Here is a 20554-nt window from a genome sequence, read left to right as displayed (position 1 = left end):
TCAAATCTGATCTGGTCGGATCTGATCGGTGCTTGTGATTGGAGCTAGGGAGATCGGTGCTTGCCTGATTGGAGCTGTGGATCGGAGCTGGAGATTGGTATAGAGATGATCGAAGCTAGGGAGTTGTGGATCGGAACTGTGGATCGGTATAGACCGAGAGGGAGAGTTGATTCAGAGAGAGAGAGAGAGCTTTAACAGAAAAAATGAGAAAGAAAAATGGTTCACAGAGAGACAGAGAGAGAGAGAGAGAGAGAGAGAGAGAGAGAGCTTTATTAGATAAATGAGAAAGAAAATGGGTTCAGAGAGAGAGAGAGAGAGAGAGAGAGCTTTAACAGAAAAAATGAGAAAGAAAAATGGGTTCACAGAGAGAGAGAGAGAGAGAGCTTTATCAGATAAATGAGAGAACGCGCGCGTAGGTTATTGAGGAAATAAAAAAAAATTGAGAATATCGATTATTTTAATAAAAGAGGTGTTAAAATAGATGAACTGATGTCGGTATTTTGTAAAAGTGAAGGTGTAAAATAGAAAAAGTAGGTTTTTAGTGTAAAAATGGATGTATAGAATGCATGGACTGATGTGGTTGCTCTAAGTTCTATATTTAAGAACTGACTATTCATGGGTTGTAAATTTTTTTAGAAATACAAACCTGAATGGAGCTATGTTTTAGCTTGTTGGTGGGCAAAATAGCAACTAGGGGGTGTTTACACCCGCAATGCTAATGCTCTTATGCAAGTCATTTCCCACAATGGATAAGATCCTCCTTTTTCATCTTTCATCTCTTTTCAATTTTTACTCATATGTGACATACGTGGCATTATTTGATTTTATATTGTTTACATGGATATTTCAAGATTGTTAAGATTTTTTAAATGCACCTTGTCTTATATCTAAGTAAAATTAGAGACTTTAAAAGGAAGGGAATCCCATTCCTATCCCTAAATTTTAAAAAGAAATTTCAATAAGATAAAAATTAACGAAAAGAGAAAGAATGACAAAAGAATTAATATTTTCAATAATTAAAAAAATAAATTTTAGGGATGGATACATGAAACTACAAAACATGATCTGTGGATTTCCTTGTTTTTGACCCGACCTACCTCAAGGAGCCAAGTATTAAAGTCGGTCCTCTTGGATGCATTTAAAGTCGTTCTTTTTTTATTTTGACTTTCCAGAGACATACTAAGCCAATGGATTTTTAACGCAGGCGGCAGGCCCATGGATTCACGAGGAAACTATAATATTAATATTAATATTAATATACAAATACAAGCCTACCTTTTCTGGCATAGACCCATTTCAAAAAATAGGACCGGATCGGACTTATCACACCGTACGATCAAAGAGCGATGACTCAAAATGTGCAAAAATAGTTTGATCAGATGTTCCTCTTGCATCAAACCTCAGTGATAGATATTTCATGGAGCAAATGTACGCAACATCTTTCTTACATGATATACGATCGAAGTTCCATATGTGATACAAAGTTAATTATTAAATAGTTATAAATACCAAAAGAGAAACCTAATTTTAGTTAGAACTTGTTTAATGAAGACCAAACCTAATTTTATAAGAATTTTTTTAATGTTAGATTGTTCTATCCCAAAAGGCAGTGAGTTATTATTATTTTAAACTAACATAATTTAGTATTATATGTAATTCTAAAAAGGAAATGCTAACGAATGCCCTTAAGACATTAGTTAATAATCCATTTAAAAAAAGTTTTTATAAGAAAAAAAAAAAGTAATTAATATTTTGACAACTTTTTTTCATTTCCCATAAAATGGTGTCAAAACTTTGTTAAAATTGATTATTAACTAATGTCCTAAGGACACTTGTTAGTATGACTCATTCTAAAAACCGGATTAAAAAATGTATACCAAAAGGATGTGGTGTAAAAATGCAGGTTTCAAAAATGGGTAAGACTTAACTACGATATTTAGATACTGTTTTTTAGATTTCCTTCTTTAGATTTTGTCATGTGGCTTTTTTTTTATGAGATTGGAAGTGTATTTTTTAGTTAAATGACCACATGTCAAAATCTTAATATGGAAACCTAAGAAACAGTACCTAAGGTACTGTACATAAATTTTGCCCTTCAAAAATTTATGTGACAAGCTGCATTAAACTAAATTATTTAAAAATCAAAATCCTTTCATTTATATTCCGTTAGATAAAAATAATTCTAATGATAATCAGCTTTACACAGTGCATCATGACCAAAATATTACCATTAAAGTAGAAGGCATTAGCCGACCATGCACGATGATGCCTCCTGGAACCATCAAAATTGGTCGGTTTGCATAAGAAATCACAAAAACAAAGGCAAAGAGAAACCACAGGCTAAAAACTTGGGAGTGTTCGAAACTGCATACATGTGTACACAATTCACTATTTCAACAATCTAACGCCACTAGACATGGTTATATATATATATGAGAAGGACACCACCTTTTTCATCAAAACTTCAAAATCAAAATATACTTGTTCTTAAGTTCAAAGCTACCTTTTATCTTTTCATTTCAAGGCTAAGAAAAAAAATGAGTGTAGAAGTCTTGGATGCTGCCACCATCTTCAACTTTGTGGAAGACGAAGAAGCATTTAATGTCTCAATATGTGACCATTTTGCTAACCTCGACACCGACCATGATGGCCTTCTCTCATATGCAGAGATGTTGAAGGAGCTGCAGAGTTTGAGGGTCTTTGAGACCCACTTTGGCATTGATATGAAGCCAGATCCCGGTGAGCTTGCTCATGTATATGACTCCCTATTCATGCAGTTTGATCATGACTCTAATGGGACAGTTGATCTGGAGGAGTTCAAAGGGGAAACCAAGCAAATGATGCTTGCTATGGCTAATGGACTGGGGTTCTTGCCAGTTCAGATGGTCCTTGAAGAGGACAGCTTCCTCAAGAAAGCCGTGGACCGAGAGTCCATAATGACAAGGGTGACCACCATTTAAGTTTGTTGCAACCTAAATACCTAATGCTAATGCATCCTCCATGTATTACTTTCACCAAGTGAAACAGTTTTATTTTAGTTTTTGTTCTCCTATTTCCTAAATTTGGATCATAGTAGTAACGGAAATAAATACACTTTCTTTTCAGTCAACATGGTAAGAGTTCTACAGGTTATTACTATTCTTAGTGCAATGGTTACTATTTCAGATGACTACATAACATAGATTTCTAAAAATTACAACTACTCATATATTGTCGAACACATCCAAATTCCAAATAATCTAACGCATGATCAAGATCAACAATAACAATGAATGCCATAAAAATTTCGCAGAATTTTACTGAAAATTTGATCTTGAGATCTCTATCATTCAATCTTCAAATCCGTATACATAACCATAAAAATGGAAGCTTCCATCTTTGTACAAATGGTCACAAGAACAAAGACATCTCGGGAGCTGGAATGAAGGATAAAATACCTTCACCAAACAGCTCAAGCAACGATACCAGGAGATGCCCAGAATCCAAGTCATTTTTCCATATCTGATTGAGGAGAGCTGACTTCTTCAGAGCTTGTTTATCACCTTTGTTTCTCTTACCCCTGCCATCAACTATCTCATTAGGTGTCTGTCCAGAGGATGAGGATGGACCCATGTTAGAATCACCAGGAACTGGAACCACAGATATCCCTTCCATGTGAGATGGAGAGGAATTGGTAAAAACTGGAATAATTGGACCATCAGTTGCTGTTTTCTTGTGGGGTGGCTGCTCTTCCAAGTGCTCCATGCTCTCCTTGCGCTTATCTTGGTGATTTAAATAAGGGTTAAAAAGCTGTTATAGTATGACCTCAAGTATAGGAATATTGATCAAATATTAAGTCCAAAGTTGAAAGAGGTGGATCCTGCTCAGAAATAGAATAAAACAGTTCAGGTATACTGCATTTTGCAGTTCTCCCCTTGAACACGAGCCAATTCTACAGGATCATTTCCCCTACAATTGATGAACCTACAATGTCTTGAAATGAGCAAATAACAATAAGCCACATCAATAAAAAAAAAAATGCTAAGTCAGTAATCAATAGGCCAACTCTGCTCTTAAAAATTCAACTCAGAAAATCTGACAAAATTACAACCTTTGCACCTCCCACCATAAGTCCATAACCCCCCCTCCCATAGATGCCGCCACAGTGCCATCAAGTCCAAGGCCGGAGAGGTGAGATCTCGACCTCAATCTTCACCATCTCAAAGCTGCAGCAAAAACATTAAATGAACCATGAATCTTCTCATCAATGCAGTGGACACCTTTTCCCCTCACTTTTCCTCCACAAAGCCACCTTTCCCCAATCCACCAAACTATGAATCTGCTCATAAATGAATCCAGGGACCTTCCATTCCTCTTAGCCTCCCCTTCCTCAATTACTCAATCAATTTCAACAACAGACATGCTTCAAAATCCGCATCTCAATCTATCACCCCTAGCCATTTCCAAACCTAGTGTAGGGAATGTGTGTAGGCTGAACTGTTTTGGGTTTGCTTAGCAATGAGGGTTGCTTAGAACATTTAGTAGGTGGTTAGGCACCTCTACAAGAACACTAAGTTCCAAAGAAAAGAACACAAAGGCTTAAAATCACTAATTCTCAAAAATTGGTTACAAAATGAGAGTACAAGAGTACTTATACAATCTGTTCTACAACTAACAACCATCAGTATCTTGCCAAGTGTCAAACTAACACTGGTTACATCTAATACAATTAACTAACTCATTAACAAGACTAACTAATTCAGATAAGAATGACTTCCATATAAGCTAACTGCCTTAAGGCTCTTGTTTGGACACAAAGATAGTTGTAACTAACTGTTCTCAACAGCTGAGGCTGCTAACTAGAACTCAAACAAAGACATTTTAAAACAGCTTAGAAGATGCTCCTGCATCAAAACCAAAGCCTCATTCTTGGCCTCAAATGGCACCATATCTGCTGCGGCCTCCAAAATCGACATGGCAAGGAACAAGTAAGGCATCTACACGCCGAAACACGTCCCCAGATTTCATCATTCTGGATTTGGATGTGGTAGGGGTGTCCGAGGGAGAGGGGGTTATTGAGGGAGGGGCAAAGGTTGTAATTTTGTTTGATTTGCTGAGTTGGATTTTTAAGAGCTGAGTTGGCATATTGATTAATGGCTTAGCATTTTTTATAGATGTTACTCATTGTTATGGGCTCATTGCAGGACATTGTAGGTTCATCAATTGCAGTGGAAATAGTCCCCAATTCTACCCCCAATAGAAGAATCATTACAGAACACCTTTCCTTTGCATCATAAGGTGACAAAATGTTATTACGAGTAAGAAGAACGTAACATGCATGTAGCTAAGAGCTAATAACCTGACCCTTGAATATACTTGTGACCATAAATGTGTGTCCAATCCTAGTATTACAAAGAAATCTTAAACACCATTTACACAATCTTGCCCTAATTGCAATTCACTTGAAAGTCGAAACCCTACATACATTTACCAGTGTAAACACTTGAGGTAAGTTCAAATGGATTATTCAATTTAAGCCAATAAAAATAAAAAATAAAAACAGTATATTTCTTACTTGGCACTGTGGTAGTAACTCTTGCATTGGACCTCCATACTGCATGTGCTGGCAGGGATGTCAGAGGTGGAAACATCTTGAGCAGATCATATATACATTGACCTGCTGCATGCTGGCAAAAGCAAGGTCTTATTACACCCATGCAGATCCAACTTAAAACTTCCATCAATGTAGAATTTTACAAGGATTGGATAAGAAGAGAATCTCACCAGCAGGGCTCCATAAACACGCCAAGCTTCATTCCTCTTCATCTCATTCTTTTGCTTCTCAAGAAGCATCTCTGGTTCAAGAAGTCGCATATATGGCTCAAGATTTGGAAGTATAAGAATGCGAACCTACTTGTAAAGCACAGAAGCATAAAAAACAACTCAAAATCCCTGTAGATAAGTACAAATATGATGAAGAAACTCAAACATAACATAGATTCAGATATATAACAATCACCCACATCTATAAAGAGGGAAAAATAGGTACAAAATGACTCAAATGAGAGAGTTCACATACTGCCTCAGGTTTTCATGTTTACTTTTTTCAAAGAAAGTTACTTTAGAGTTTAGACTGCGAAAGCCTCATTGCAAATGGAATTAAGTATTGTGTGACTTTCCTTAAACCAATTTTGGTATAAGAATTTGGGAAGAAACACTAAATACAATTTGAATCATAGTGGAAAAGAAACCCTATGCAGAGACTGAGGGAGATTACTTGCAAACATCATTTTTAGGGTTCAAAATTGAGAACTTCTTAAGGCTGGACCAATAAACTTCCTTGCCTGATATTACCAAATCTTAAATCTCTCATTGGGTTCCAAAGAAAATTGTTAAAGGAAAAATCAAAGAGAAAATCGTGTGAACCAAATCCTATTTTCAAGATAAATCTTATTTGAACAAAAGACAAAAATTAATTTTAGAAAATTGAGAACTTCTCAAGACTGGACCAAGAAACCTCCTTCCTGATATTACAAATCTTAAATCTCTCATTTGGTTTCAAATAGAAAATGGTTAATGGAGAAAATAGAAAAAAAATATCTTTTGCAGGTCTACAGAGATTCAGATAGAAACTAAACAAGAGGAACAAGAGTTATGAAACATAATGTGAACTAAATCTTCTTTTCACAATAAATCTTATTAAAACAAAGACAAAATTTAAATCTCTCTTCTTCTATTCCCGTGTCCTCCACAAGTCTAATTCCTCTTTTCACTCCCTCAGCTTATCTTAAGCCAACAACTTAATCAGTTAAATTGGATTCTAAAAGATAAAGCATGGACAACAATCTGTGAATTACTTTCAAACATGCATTTAATAGAAAATAAGATTTGCTTTCATCCTAAATTTCAAGGAGCATGGGAGTTGAGAATACCACATTGGGTCCTAAGGCTGCTAAGCCTTGAATTGCACCATACTGTTGAGTCAATGACCGTTTTGGGTCCAAAAATGCATTGAGCAAAGTTTTTGTCAGACGTGTCTGGAGATTGTTATACACATGCCCAAATCTGCAATGGAATTTGACCCCAAAAAAAAAAAAAAAAGGATGTTAAATCTACAATAAAGTGTCTGCATGGACCATGTAATAACAGGGAAAAAATTGAAAATCTCTATTTGTAAATATGCAGAGTAACACTTTCATAACCGGAACAGTTGTAATCAGCATATTGGATTAATAGACAAATCAATTCCATTGGCAGGTCAGTCCAGGTCACCTAGAGTGAAGTCAAGTTATAGCTAAGTTACTTTTCAAACTATTTAGATGTGCAGCAGAAACCCAAAATAATCCATTTGAACAATTTGTGTTGATCTGGTCACAATGGTTGCTTTCTTTATATATATGTATAAAAAGTTGCAGCAGGTTTGTCAGTGATCCAAATCTTGGTCTGGGAATGTCCAAGGCATCAGCCCAATAGTTTAAACAAGGAGATTGAACTAGAACATAACACTACCGCAATGTTAGTCACATCAACCAACTTGGCAGAAAGTGGAATATGCATAAACGACGGGGTCTTCCAGTATAACGTGCTTTTGAATATTATGCACGAAATAATAGTATATTGATCACATACTTGTTGCAACCATATCATCCCGAGAGAGGTAATCACAACTGCACAGAAAGGAAGCCTCTTCTATTACATGTTCAACACATAACACAACGGAAAATCTCACCTTTTGCATATTGAAGCAACCAGATTAGCTGTGAAGTCTCTAAGTTCCCAGTGGTCATCTGCAAACCTATTTCCCAACCTTTTTGCAACAAGGCATGTTACCACAGAAGGCATCAATTGGTGTAGCTGACAAGAAAACCAATAAAATTTTCAGATTCACAAATATAAGACCCTTCATAAACATTGTACACACAAATTTCATAATGATAAATCACAGTCACAAAATAGGGTAACAAATGAACAATTTGTATTGATTTACATGAAAGTAAGTACATTTCTCTGTATGATTCTTTACAATGAAAGAATACAATAAATTCCTCTAATTCGATCTCCAAGACGATTTACAATCCAAAGAGCTATGAAGCTTGATCTTGGATTGTGCCTTGATGTCTCCATGTTGAATGCCTTGTTGAACATATTTGATTTGATGCCAAGGGCTATTAGCTTAGTCTTGAACCAAATTGAAAGAACTTGAAGGAAAATCCCTACTTTGATTTGAAGTAGGAAGTGGCCTTGGTTTTGAATGAGAAAGAAAGCATTTTTTTTACTTAGAGATGACTCTCTATTTCAGTAGTGATGCAGGAGGCAATAGGAAGACAGATTTATTATATTTTATTTGATTTTATGTATCAAGGGCAGTTTTGTAATTTCATAATATACTGGAATGGGCCGTGCTAACAGTCCATTAGATCTTCTTTTGGGCTTTATTTTAAGTTTGGTTATTTAGTTGGGCTTAGTAGTAAAAGCCTAAGTCCAAGTCCAAGTCCAAGTCTTATTAGGATCTTAAGAAATCCTAGTTCAACTAGAATTAGGTATTAGTTTTCTATTTAAAGAGTTGTAGTACTTTCTATTGAGTTGGTTAATAATTAATGTTCTTAGAATTTAAGAGCTATGAAGCTTTCTTATGATTTGTGTGATGCAACCTTCTACGAAGTGTGATGCCAAGGAACCCTAGGTGTGATGCTTAGGAAGTCTAGATGTGATGCCTAGAATTTATCTATTTTCTTTAATTTTACTATTCACGGTTACTATTCACATCACTGTTCATAGCAACCCAAATCTTGATTTTCACCTTTGTTTTCATTCTGAAACCCTATTAATCCTTGTCCCCTTTGAAAACCCTATAACCCCTATTATTTTCTAGCCTATTCCCCACCAAAACCTAACCCTAATCCTTCAAAACCCAAGTTATACCAGATCTGCCCCTGGTGTTCTAAATCAGATTTTGTTGTTCCTCCTTGTCCTACATCAGGTAGTCTATATGATTTTTCTCTCTAAGTGTTTGTCCCCTTTCTCATATGAGAAGCTTCTATTTATAGACCGCTCAATGGTCTTTAATTAGGAATTTTCTCTCAACATTTATTGAAATTTGAGAATTAATTACAAATTTTGAATTTAATTCGGTCTTACATTTAATAAGAACCTTCCATATGAGTCTTTTCTTCTGACTCTTCATTTGAAGCTGCCACATGGCTTTATGTGGCTTGTGGCACATCATTCTTATGTGAGTCGGGGACAATTCAAAGGCTTGATATGTGGCTTGATTTCATTGGGTTGAGACTTGTTAATTGTCCACTATTGACACATCATCAATTATAAGTCAACTTGATCACAAATATTTGATCATGATCAATCAAATGACTGTAAATACATCATGAAAATTTTGATGTCTACATCCATATCTTTATTGTAATAATTAAAAAGAATTCCCTCTTAGATAAACCAATAAAAGGCCCTTCACACAAATTACAAGATAAATTCATATATGTTATATTAAAAATGTGTTCAACTCAACATTTGCTTGAATTCATTGAGGAATTGCTGCATCTGAATGGGGGAATCTCTTTGGTATTATTGAAATTTTTTTTTTTTTTTTTTAAGTAAAATTTCATTCAAGAAGCTGAAAGGGCACCACCCAGGTACACCAAAATTAAACACTAAAAGTACATCAATCAAGCAAGTCAAGCAAAGAAGCAACAAAAACAAAAAAAAAAAAAACCCAAAGCATTTATCCACTCAAACAAAGACTTAAATAAAGTTTCAGGTCATGAACTGATCTTTGACAACCTTCAAAAGCCCGAGCATTCCTCAACCACCATATACCCCACCCATGAGGCAATGAGGGATCATGCTCCAAATCTCAACATTACCACACCTCCTGATCTTGCCTTTCCAAAATTCCAACTGGCTGAAAGCTCCAAACACCTTTCGGCATAACCCAATAAATCCCAAACAATGAAAATACCATGGTCCAATGCTCTCCAACAAATGTGCAATGGAGAAGTAGATCATCAATAGTCCATCTGCAACACAAATTTATCACATCTCCACTTCCAGAGGTTATCAGTAATTACAATATTCCCCAATGCTGCTGTCCAGAGGAAAAAACTGACCTTTGTTGGAACTTTAGGCTTCCACAAGCTCTTCCAAGGAAAGGAAGGGTAATCCACAATTACTCAGCCATGGACAATGAAAGTCTGTGAATATACAGAATGCGGTTTTATTATTGAAGAGCCAAAACTTTGACAAGGCCAAAAAGGATGAGGGAGGGGCAATGTGAAAAGACATAGTTGCCAAGCATTCGAAGGAGGTTGTGGGTCTAGAGTCTAGATAGTGCTGATTGGCAAAGGAATCATGCAGCCACCCCGTGTAGTTGGGAATATCTAACAGATTGGATATGGAATCAGATAGTAATGCCATTCTGACTATTATGCTTCTTTTTTAGAGTGTAAACTCTTTCCATTCTAATTTTTTAAGAGAGCTTTGTGTACACACCCTGTGTATACAAAGCCTCTCCTCTTTCTTCAATAAAGTTATTATTTATCCACACAAAAAATAAAGAAGTTTATGCTGCTTTTGTCCTCTTAAAAGATATCTCCTTCTGCAATTCAATTTCATTGTTGAACTTTCAGAATGTTCATTCCTGTTGGATCTATCATTGCTTCTTGCTCCACTTTTTCTTCAAATAAAAAATAAAAATCCTTCCGCTGTAAACTCACAATCCAATTTTGATCCACACCAGAGATTATTAGATCAAATGCTTTCAGAATAGGCAGAAGATTCAGGAATATTACTGGTTAGAAGCCAGTTTCATTTGAATCAGTGGCTGCAGTCAAGATGGTCTTCTTTGAATAACCTAGTGCCAGCCTAACAGGTCAACAGATGCTACATCCAAATTAAAAAGCATGTTTAATGGGACTGTTCTTTTGAACAACCCCCCCCCCCTCCCCCCCTCAAATGGTCTACCCAATAATCTCGAGGTAGAAATTAATAATGATAATCAATTTAAACAAAATTTAATCTTTATGTACATAATAAAAAAATTCCCCCACTAAATCAGAGGTAAACTTACATAAGGCTCTATGTGAATATGAGGATTTTGAAGAAGACTCCGTACAACACGCATCAAAGCAAACAGAAGGGAATAATCACTTAAACCACGAGATACCTGAAAATATTGGATAATTTAAAGGTGGAATTAGCAACAAAAGGCTAATATTTACATCTATAAGTTTCGTTGATACTATAATCACAGAGTATTTACCTCATCAGCTATAAAGTATGTGAAATACGGAACTAATGGATGAAGTCCTGAGTCTGTTGCCAAACTCACTAATGCTTGTTTAAAAAGGACCGAATCAGACCTACTCATGGTTAGCTCAGTGATTTTGTCAAAGTAAAGCTGCAAAGACAACAACAGAGGACACCTAACAAACTGCAGGATGAGATAAAGAATAAATTGAAAATGCACATAACATATCATATACCTGAAGCTCCCTAGACAATATGTGCTTAACTGGTAATTTAATATCAACAGGAAGTCCATCATCCTTTTGTTCATAATCTTTGACATTAGAAGGAGCTGTAATTACTGCAGACAAGCAACAAAAAAGTGCAGGTAAAAAGTTTTTATTGAAGAACTGACTGATTCTCTAATTTGAATTTTTAGATCTAATCCCACAAGACAAAGCACAGATCCCAATCCATCCAAAAACCACATCATATCACACCATTCATGAAAATCTTGTGCTATGAATGGGTAAAAAGCATGTCAGCCCCTGACACAAGTTAAACATAGAAGGGGACTCTTTAAACCCAGTAAAATGCTTAGTTTGCACTCCAATCATCTACTAAAGACTTCTCGAAGATAGATCCTAATTAGCCAAAATAACAAGTCCAACAATGTTGTGATTGCAAGCTGTAACTATGCATATACCAACCTTCCACAGAAGCATTTTCTGGAATAGCAGGTTGTATGCCTTCAATGGCTAGCCAGTGACAAAGAACGGCAGCATCAAGAGGTGCTTTTGGTAAAGGAGCCTCAATCACCTACAAGTCAAACAGAATTACTAAACCTTATAAGGTGCTGCACCCAATTAATCTGAAATGGCAATAAAAATTACCAGAAAATCCTTACATCTTTAAGATCCACATCCTTGTCATCTATGTAAAACAAATCCCTATGTCCAATAGCTCTTTTGAACCGTAGAGGACCCCCAGAGGCAAAGCCATATATTGGCTGATGCAAGAAGATTAAACAAAATGAGATTGAACCAAAGAAGTTTTCTAAAACAATGAAAATAACAATTAACAAAGTTATGCTATCATATTCATCAATAATTTCATTCAGCATCACAAGCACTAGCTACAGTAATGATAGAATTTACAATTTATTTGCTTGTAGCCTTAGTCATGCAACTTTAAAAAGTTCTTTAAGCCTGTGAACAAAGGCAGTATTACATTTTGGTGATACACAGGACTGACCCAACCCCAACCCCCCCCCCCCCTCTCCAAAACCCCAAATGAAAAAACCTACAAAATACACTTCTTACTTTAACTAACATTTTGGAAGAAATACATCTAAAATTAAGACATTTGACAAGAATGTATTGTCCTTACAATAACTTGCAAAAAAGTGCAAAACCAACATATAAACTTCGGATCTGCTTATGAAGAATAAACCAAAGCACTAAACATGCTGTAGCTATCTTGCCACCTGGCAATTCTATAAAATGAAAGTGTATCCGTGGGCAAACAATAAGCATCTTAAAGATTAAAAAATATCATAAGAAAGCAACATATTAATATGGGCCAAAAGCCATACATTCTAATCATTCTGCAAGACTAACCTCAACGTTTCTCAAGTTAAGTGCACCATCAACATCCTCTGCTGTCAATGTTGTTCTCTTAGAGTGACGCATGCATTTGACGGCCTCCTGCAATTTGTGAGAAGAAATTTTACTAGGTCTTTGGTATCTTTATTTCCTTAAATAACTGTGTTATCTCCTCCAACTGTAAGAAAACTCCTCACATTATAAGTAAAATGGAGGGGGGAGAAACAATGAAACCTAAATTCCAATATTGACATTACTAGCCTCACTTTGACAGTATAATATGCCTCTCTTTTCAATTTTACTCCTATGAAATCTATACCATATTCCAAATGTTTGCTATTCTGACTTGAATTTCAGAGACAACACCCAAGGGTTCTTGTACAGTAACACTTCATACGATATATTCACTAAACACAAACATCTGAGGCCACACAATTTTGTTATAACGGGATTGCTGATTCATTTTCACAAACTGGCTCAAATGTACCTGTTATCGATAATGAATCTAACTTAGCTTTATGATGGAAAATGCTTTCAACAAAAATGGAAAAGCCAATCATTACTTGATGATTTCTTACTCAATTAGAAACACATACTACTTATCAAAAAATTAGAAACACATACTAATTCCTATATCAAAAAAAAAAAAAAACAATGCCTAGGAACAACTAAGCAATGCAGCCTAGCAAATCACACTTACATGTATCAAAACAGCAGTGGCTAAACAAACTCATATCAATAATATTGCATAAAGCTGAAATCTACCTGCATGATCTCACGCATTCTATATTCCACATCGGGAGCAAGAGCAAGTGCAACATCTGGAGACAAGTTGTTAATCCCAATGCTTTGTGCAATGACCTCAATGGTCTCCTTGGGCACAATACTCATTTTTCTTGTCTTCAATATTTATCTCATTACTCAAGCACTTCAACTATCCAGTCCAAACAAAAAAAAACCTTTCCTATAACAGAACACAGGCATGTAAACAAAACCCAACAATTATTTAAGGTTGTCATAACTCATAAACTAAAACTAAAAATAAAAAAAGAACTTGCAAGCTAAATTGACATACTTGATAGTACCATATACAACTGTGTGTGTGTATCTATATGTGTATCCACATTGTTTATCTCATAATTCAAGAACCTCAAATATCAACAAAAAAAGACAGAACACAGGCATGTAAGAAAAACCCACCAATTATTTAAGGGGTAAAAACTCAGTTAACCATAAACAAGAAAGCAGGGACACGGCAATTTGCCTGCCGTGCCCGTGTCGTACGCGTACGAGACACGGCGAGGAGAGGGAAAAAAATGGTAAAAATCCTAACCTGAAACGCTGCGTTTTGAGAGCATCCCTTGCACCGAAAATCAGTTTCCTCTCTCTCTCTCCTTCTCCGAGTCTCAGTCTCACTCTCTCACGCCAATCTCCTCTGCCTCTTCTTCTTCTTCTCCTTCTGCCAAATATGCCCTTACATATTTTACAGTTTTCCCCTTTTGCCCCGAATTGGGTACTTTGGGTTTTGAGCGTCTACCCCTACCTGTGTGTATGTTAATATTTCACCCCAAAAAAAAAAAAAGTGTATGTTAATATTTTTTTTTGAGAAAGGTGTGTATGTTAATATTGATTAATAAAAGAATAAATACATAACATCGTTTTTTTTTTTTAATTATCAAAGTAGATAGCAGACACATGAAAATATTATTAGTAGTTAGGCTTTTATATTCTTCTAAAAGAATTTTTAATAATTATTTGTTATAAAAAAATTTTATAAACTTTGAAAATATTTATATAATTAATTAATTAATATACTTGATTATATTTACTTAGAGAAAATTTTAAAAATATGGAACTTCTTAACTAGTTAACCTTCCACTCAATTGACCTTAATAACCAAATAAATGGATATATTGGTTAAACAATAAGTGAGACTTTCATTCTTTATTCAAATTTAGAGAGGGAAAGGGTTTAATTAACTAAATAAATAAACTAGACCCAATTTTTTTTCTTTTGTTATATATATTTTATAGGCATCCAAATAGATGAATTAAAAAAAAAAAAATTCGAGGAGAGTTAGGGTACCTTGATCTTCATAGGCTGAGCTTGGTTCTTCCATTAAAGAATTTAGGAAAGAGAGTTTGCTTTTGACTTTTGAGTGAGTGAATGTAGTTTGGGGAAAGAAGAGTTTAAGGACTAAGGGTCCGTTTGGATACAACTTATTTTTGTTGAAACTAAAAACTGAAAACACTGTAGTAAAATAATTTTTTAATGTGTGAAAAATTACTGTTCACTCTGTTTTTTACTGTTCATAAGCCTAAAATCACTGTTCATGGACAATAAACAGTGCCAGACACGCATCCAGGAAAAAAAAAAAAAAAAAAAACTGAAAACGCGCTACAGTGTAAAACGTGGCCGTGGACGTGTGAATCCAAACCCACACTAAACATATGGTTTTGGGATTGAATTTTTGAATATAGCTTAACAACGGATATTAATTTGTCTGTGAGAGAGAAAGAAGTTTTGGAAGGAGGGTTTTTCAATTCACGAAATATTTCACACTTCTTTACCATTTCGGGTTCAGCTCTTTTTACAAGACTGCCGCTTTATGAGTCTTATGACTTGTTCAGAGAGTATCACACTTTTTGAATTTTTTTTTTTTTTTTCCAAAAGTAAAGTTAAAATGAAACTTAAATAGAAAATTGCCCACAAGTGGCATGTTGCAAAAGAAGATTAGAGTGCTAATTAGGCAAGTCGCAACTAGCCACGTCATGACAAGGTTGCGAACTACACAATCAGACTGCTCTATTTTCAGATCTTTTTTCTATCCATTGTGATTATGTCAACACGCACATTATGTTATAAAACAAATTTTATAAGCCTTGAAAATATATATATATATATATATATATATATATATAATTAATAAACGTATCATCATTGTACCCATGTCCTACTTTTTCAAAAATAGTCATGTTACCATACTGTATATTCTTACCTGTGTCTGTGTAGGTGCTTCTCAAACCATAAACTATAGACAAATAAGACTTCACAAGCTTAATTCACATGCCATAGTGTACAACTGTATATGTAACTGCGTGCATATCTCTATATTCAAATTACAATTTCAAATGTGTGCAATCCTAAACAAATCAATTTTTTGACAAATTATGTTTAATAAATTATTGAAGTGGAACTAGAACTTGAGCATTTTAGGAGAGATGAAGAGGGTTTAAGAGTTGAAGAGAAGTGCTTACTATTACTAATTTTCTTTCCTATATTACTGTCAGAGTTCGAACCCAACCTAGATATGAATTGGAGTTTAGTTCATACATATAGGAAGCCAAAGAAGCGGTTAGGTCGATGGGCAATGTGGTTATAAGGGCATGGGAACCGAGTTCTGATGCTTGGACCTTTTTTTCCTTTCTTTTGGTTTTTTTTTTTTTTTTTTTCAAAGCTAGGCTAAAAACATTCACTCTCTTAAAAAGAAAAAAAAAAAAAAAGTATTTTTATAAGACAGTTTTATGAGACTTATCTCTTACAACATATAGGTCTCAAATGTTGTGAGAGAGTGATGTCATGAGCCGTCTCATAAGATATCATGATAATCTCCCTATAATTTTATGGGATATTTTAATTTTGGTTCTTTTTATAATAATAAAAAAAAATGTATCAATATAGGTTTTATATTTTTAGTGAAATTTTCATTTTCATCCTTATCATCATCTCATTTACAAAATTAGATAATGTGATTAACAGATTGACCAATGTGACACATGACGTGTTATTTAAATGGCTTATTAGAGCTAACATGGCTATTGAAGCTAATTGCCACATTAATTCCCACCTAATCCCTTCATTCCCAACTAACACCTAAAAGGAAACCCTACTCTTTAAATTGAACAATTCCAATTTCTTATGCCACGACCCTTACTGTCAAATAATGAAACAACCATCCCTAAATCCCTATCTTTCTCCTTCATACTCATCTATCTTGATGCAAAAAACTATTTATTAATGCTTGGGGAAAGTTTAAGAACTCTATTTAGTGCTCCATTTTGAATTTAGTGTTTTTTTTAATCCTTTAAATGGCTTGAGTGTTTTTTTGAGTTTTTTTTTTTTTCTCTGTTTGTGTAACAAAGGGTAAAGTACTTTGTTTTTGATTTTGTAGCGAGTTGTATAATAATAGTTTAAAATTTTCTCTTTTTATTGATTTTTGAAAAAAAAATTTAATATTAACTTTAAACATTCAAAAATACATCCAAAATCTTGAACTTATAATTCCACAACATTAAAGACCAAATGATGGTTCCAATACAAAAAATTCATCCAAAATGTATCAAAAGTTTACAACCTCCCAAAATACATCCAATTTTTTTTTTTTTAAAATAAAACTTTCTAAACTGCATCCAAAACGTAACAAAACCCAAAAGTTTATAGCTTTCCAAAAAATGCTCCTATCCTATTCCACCAAAATTTGGACCATGCACAAATTATTGGCTTACAACAACCTTAAATGCATCCATGTATTGTACCTAAATGCGTTCCTAGTGGTCCTCAATGTCTTTGATGTTACAATTTTCGTTTTGGATTCTTAGGTCCTTTGTTGGTGTTGCAACTAGGGGCTTTACATGTAGGAGTAGGTGCACTGGTGGTGGATGGTACACTTGTTGGAGTTGCTGTACTAATGGGTGGTATATTTGAAGTTATTAAACTAGTGGGTGGTACACTTGGAGTTATTTCGCTTGGTCCTTCCCTTTCTTCTTTTCCCTCCCCCCAACTCTTCTACTTCCTTTTTCTCTTTGCAATTCTCTCATCTTAAATAGGCTTCTTTAACAGGTAGTTTAGCCAATCCATTTGAGATATTAGAAGGGCTTGAAAATTAAGCATGTAATGTCTAAGCTTTTGAGTAGCTTAGATAAGTGCAATATGGGATTTTTCTAAGCGTCATTTATAATAAGTTGACATCTCCTTGCTAAAATAGCATATGACACTCTTGTTGTGACTCATCGACATATTATGTCAGTAGGGCTCCCACTATTGTATTCGTAGTGCTCAAATACAATAAAAAAGTGAGGGCGTAAGCGCTTGCAACAAGTTATCTCCCCACTTTTTGGGTGAATACGCCTTGATCTATGATAGACCATGGCGAAGGGTGTAAATGGAGTCGCCACCTAGTTTAGGTCTAGGAACCATAAATATAGCGTCCTTCGTGGAATGACTAATTTTTACCAGAGCACGTGTCTGGAGTTTAGGTATGGAGATATGAAGGTGTTAGACACCCTGTCACAACCCAAACCTGTACTTCAGAATTTAGAGCATGACTGGCATGTTAATATCAAGTTTACCTCAATACTAACATGAACCAACTTAAGCTGAAGGTGCTTATCAAAAATCGTTTCTTGAATTCCTTTTTGTTTCCTTGCATAAAAGTCATAATTTACAAAATTCATAAAATTTTGAAACTTTATTTCATTTCGAACTTTGCAAGATTACAACTTGGCAGAACTTAAGATATTCGTATAAATATTACATAACTAAACATTTAGTAAAACTCTTATTTACAAACCTAACCCCAAAAACATACAGCTGGGGTTCAAAACAAACTAAGGTTCTAAATTACATATGTGCTCAAAAGAATTAAGTACATCTTGATTTCTCCTATACTACAAAAGAGCTAAACTACTATACAACAAAAGAGCTAAGCTACTATACAACAAAAACTATACATTCTAACAAACAAGAATCACAGAATCCTTGCACCCTCTAATACTCTCGCTGCTTCCAGGAAAGAACCTATGCACTGAAATATAATAGAGTGAGCTGTGAAGCCCAGTAAGGGTTTAAGCTCCATGAGCATTTAATAAGAATGCATGTAAAATAAATCATTTCATTTTATGAATATTCAAATAGGAGAACATCTTTTCATACATAGTATTTTATACTATTCATAGTAACAACTTACATATTTTTCATAGGGAAATAATTGTTCTCATTTTCCTTATTAGATTAATACTACAAAATCTTTCAGACTGAATTCCTTTCTTTTCTTACAAAGTCACTAAACTTTATATTGACTCTTTAAAATCATATAAAATAATTAGTTCATTTATAAACTTCTTCTCATAAAATATTATGACTTTTAACATAATCTTATACTTTGATTGAGTGCAAACGCATCGCCATCCTCAGTACATACTTTGATCGAGCACAGACGCACAGCCATCCTCAATGCATATTTTGATTGAGCGCGAATGAACCGCCATCCTCAATACATACTTTGATCGAGTTCAGATTACTAGAGGACATAACCCGAAAACATTTCTTGCTTATATATCATACTAAAATTCATTGTTTGCATAACATTTCATAACAATAGCAATTTCATTCTTTTCTTTAAACATCATGTTCGTGGAATAGTAATAGCATCAATATGTTCAAATCATATACATAAGTTTTCGAAAGCTCATGAACATATCTTTATCTGAAACATGATTATATGTCATATCTCTAATCAAAATCTTTTTAATGCATAATATACTTTAAAATAACCTCATGACTTACCAAATGCCCATATAACTTATCCCTTACCTGAAAACAAAAGATACGAGAGATTTGTATAAGAAGAGCTCAAGTGTCCACGTTCTCGTTCTCGTTCTCGTCACCTATATGAAAGATCAAAACTTATTACTGACAACTTTTCCTAAATATATAAACTTATACCTCAATCATAACCAAACTCTTAAACTCAAGAAAATCTTAATTCCCATCACACAAAGTTTTCCCAAAAATAATAGACATTCATCAAACACATTATATACCAAAACATAGAGAAACCAAGGCATAAAAATTCATCTATGATCTAGACATAACAAAAGATAAGCATATAAAATTATGGCTCAAAACATTCACCCTAACTTTAGAATTTGTTAGAAATAGAAACTCGCAGCGGAATATAAGTAATCGGTTTTTCGGCATACCTCTCTTGGCCTAAATCGATGATCACACAGTTGCTTTAAGATTGTTCTACGCTGTATAGGGCTAGCCTCCACGTAGACCAGCTATCCAAACACATTTTGAATTCCAGTTTGTGCAACCCACGAACCAAAAACGTTTCTCCGACAATGTTGCACACTACTAGAGTGATGCAAATATAACCCACAACCTAAGAGCCTCACAACACTCTGTAAACACTATGAGAAATGTGGAATTTGTTTTTTTTTTTTTTTTTTTTTTTGTACAATGGGTACCACTCTTGGTGTTTATATACACACACCACTCTATTAATATTGAGTAGAATAGTGGACTTAGTAGGGTAGAGTAACGGTCTAAATCGTTACTCTATAACTCCTAGATGTTACAATCTGAGGTATACAGAAGAATATGCCCACTTTGGGTGTCCATCCATATTCTTTTCAGTTTCTAACATCTCCCACTCATCCACTGTGGGCATGGCCCCATTATCCATCTCTCAATGTGTTTCTCAGTGCGTTCATACTGGCAAATAGGTTATGCGACCGCCGAGCACACCTGAAAAAACAAATTTGGGAGCACTATACTAAATCTTATACCAAGACCAACATAGCAACATCCCTAAAGTGTCTCGTTATGCCCTAGACATATATTAACACATCGAATCAAGCATCTCTAACCCCTCTTAAGTTTAATACTCAAACTTATGCTTGATCCATCATAACTATCTAGATGTACTTACGATTATTTCGCTACCTTAA

At 34.7% G+C, this 20554-nt stretch overlaps 2 protein-coding genes across 3 annotated transcripts; one reads left to right on the top strand and one right to left on the bottom strand.

Annotated features, from left to right (window-relative positions):
• Window positions 1–2461: 2461 nt before the first annotated feature.
• On the top strand, window positions 2462–3132 carry LOC115955313. The gene has a single exon (XM_031073402.1). It carries the CDS (start codon window positions 2538–2540, stop codon window positions 2958–2960), a length of 423 nt encoding a protein of 140 aa, XP_030929262.1. The 5' UTR covers window positions 2462–2537; the 3' UTR covers window positions 2961–3132.
• A 54-nt stretch (window positions 3133–3186) lies between these two features.
• Window positions 3187–14278, bottom strand: LOC115955312 (transcription initiation factor TFIID subunit 6). 2 transcript variants are annotated; one of them, XM_031073400.1, is made up of 13 exons: window positions 14155–14278; window positions 13587–13785; window positions 12837–12923; window positions 12125–12226; window positions 11928–12036; window positions 11475–11578; window positions 11252–11389; window positions 11060–11155; window positions 7709–7833; window positions 6912–7044; window positions 5764–5889; window positions 5555–5666; window positions 3187–3761 (listed from the first exon to the last, which is right to left on the bottom strand). In XM_031073400.1, exons 2-13 carry the CDS (start codon window positions 13710–13712, stop codon window positions 3391–3393), a joined length of 1629 nt encoding a protein of 542 aa, XP_030929260.1. In that variant the 5' UTR covers window positions 13713–13785; window positions 14155–14278; the 3' UTR covers window positions 3187–3390. The 2 variants fall into 2 exon arrangements, with proteins under 2 accessions (XP_030929260.1, XP_030929261.1); XM_031073401.1 differs by lacking the exon at window positions 13587–13785.
• Between the last annotated feature and the right edge of the window lie 6276 nt (window positions 14279–20554).

The sequence above is a fragment of the Quercus lobata genome, chromosome 8 (genome assembly GCF_001633185.2).
Source record: "Quercus lobata isolate SW786 chromosome 8, ValleyOak3.0 Primary Assembly, whole genome shotgun sequence".
In the NCBI taxonomy this organism is placed as follows: domain Eukaryota; kingdom Viridiplantae; phylum Streptophyta; class Magnoliopsida; order Fagales; family Fagaceae; genus Quercus; species Quercus lobata.
This window is presented reverse-complemented; position numbering and strand designations above follow the sequence as displayed.

Bases quoted from the DNA above. Each gene is read 5' to 3' on its own strand.
- LOC115955313 (XM_031073402.1), top strand. From the start codon at position 2,538: ATGAGTGTAGAAGTCTTGGATGCTGCCACCATCTTCAACTTTGTGGAA.
- LOC115955312 (XM_031073400.1), bottom strand. From the start codon at position 13,712: ATGAGTATTGTGCCCAAGGAGACCATTGAGGTCATTGCACAAAGCATT. The intron at 12,037-12,124 runs GTAAGGATTTTC...TTTGACTTGTAG, and splicing joins AGGATGTGGATCTTAAAGAT to GTGATTGAGGCTCCTTTACC. The intron at 3,762-5,554 runs GTAAGAAATATA...TAAATCACCAAG, and splicing joins AGTTACTACCACAGTGCCAA to ATAAGCGCAAGGAGAGCATG.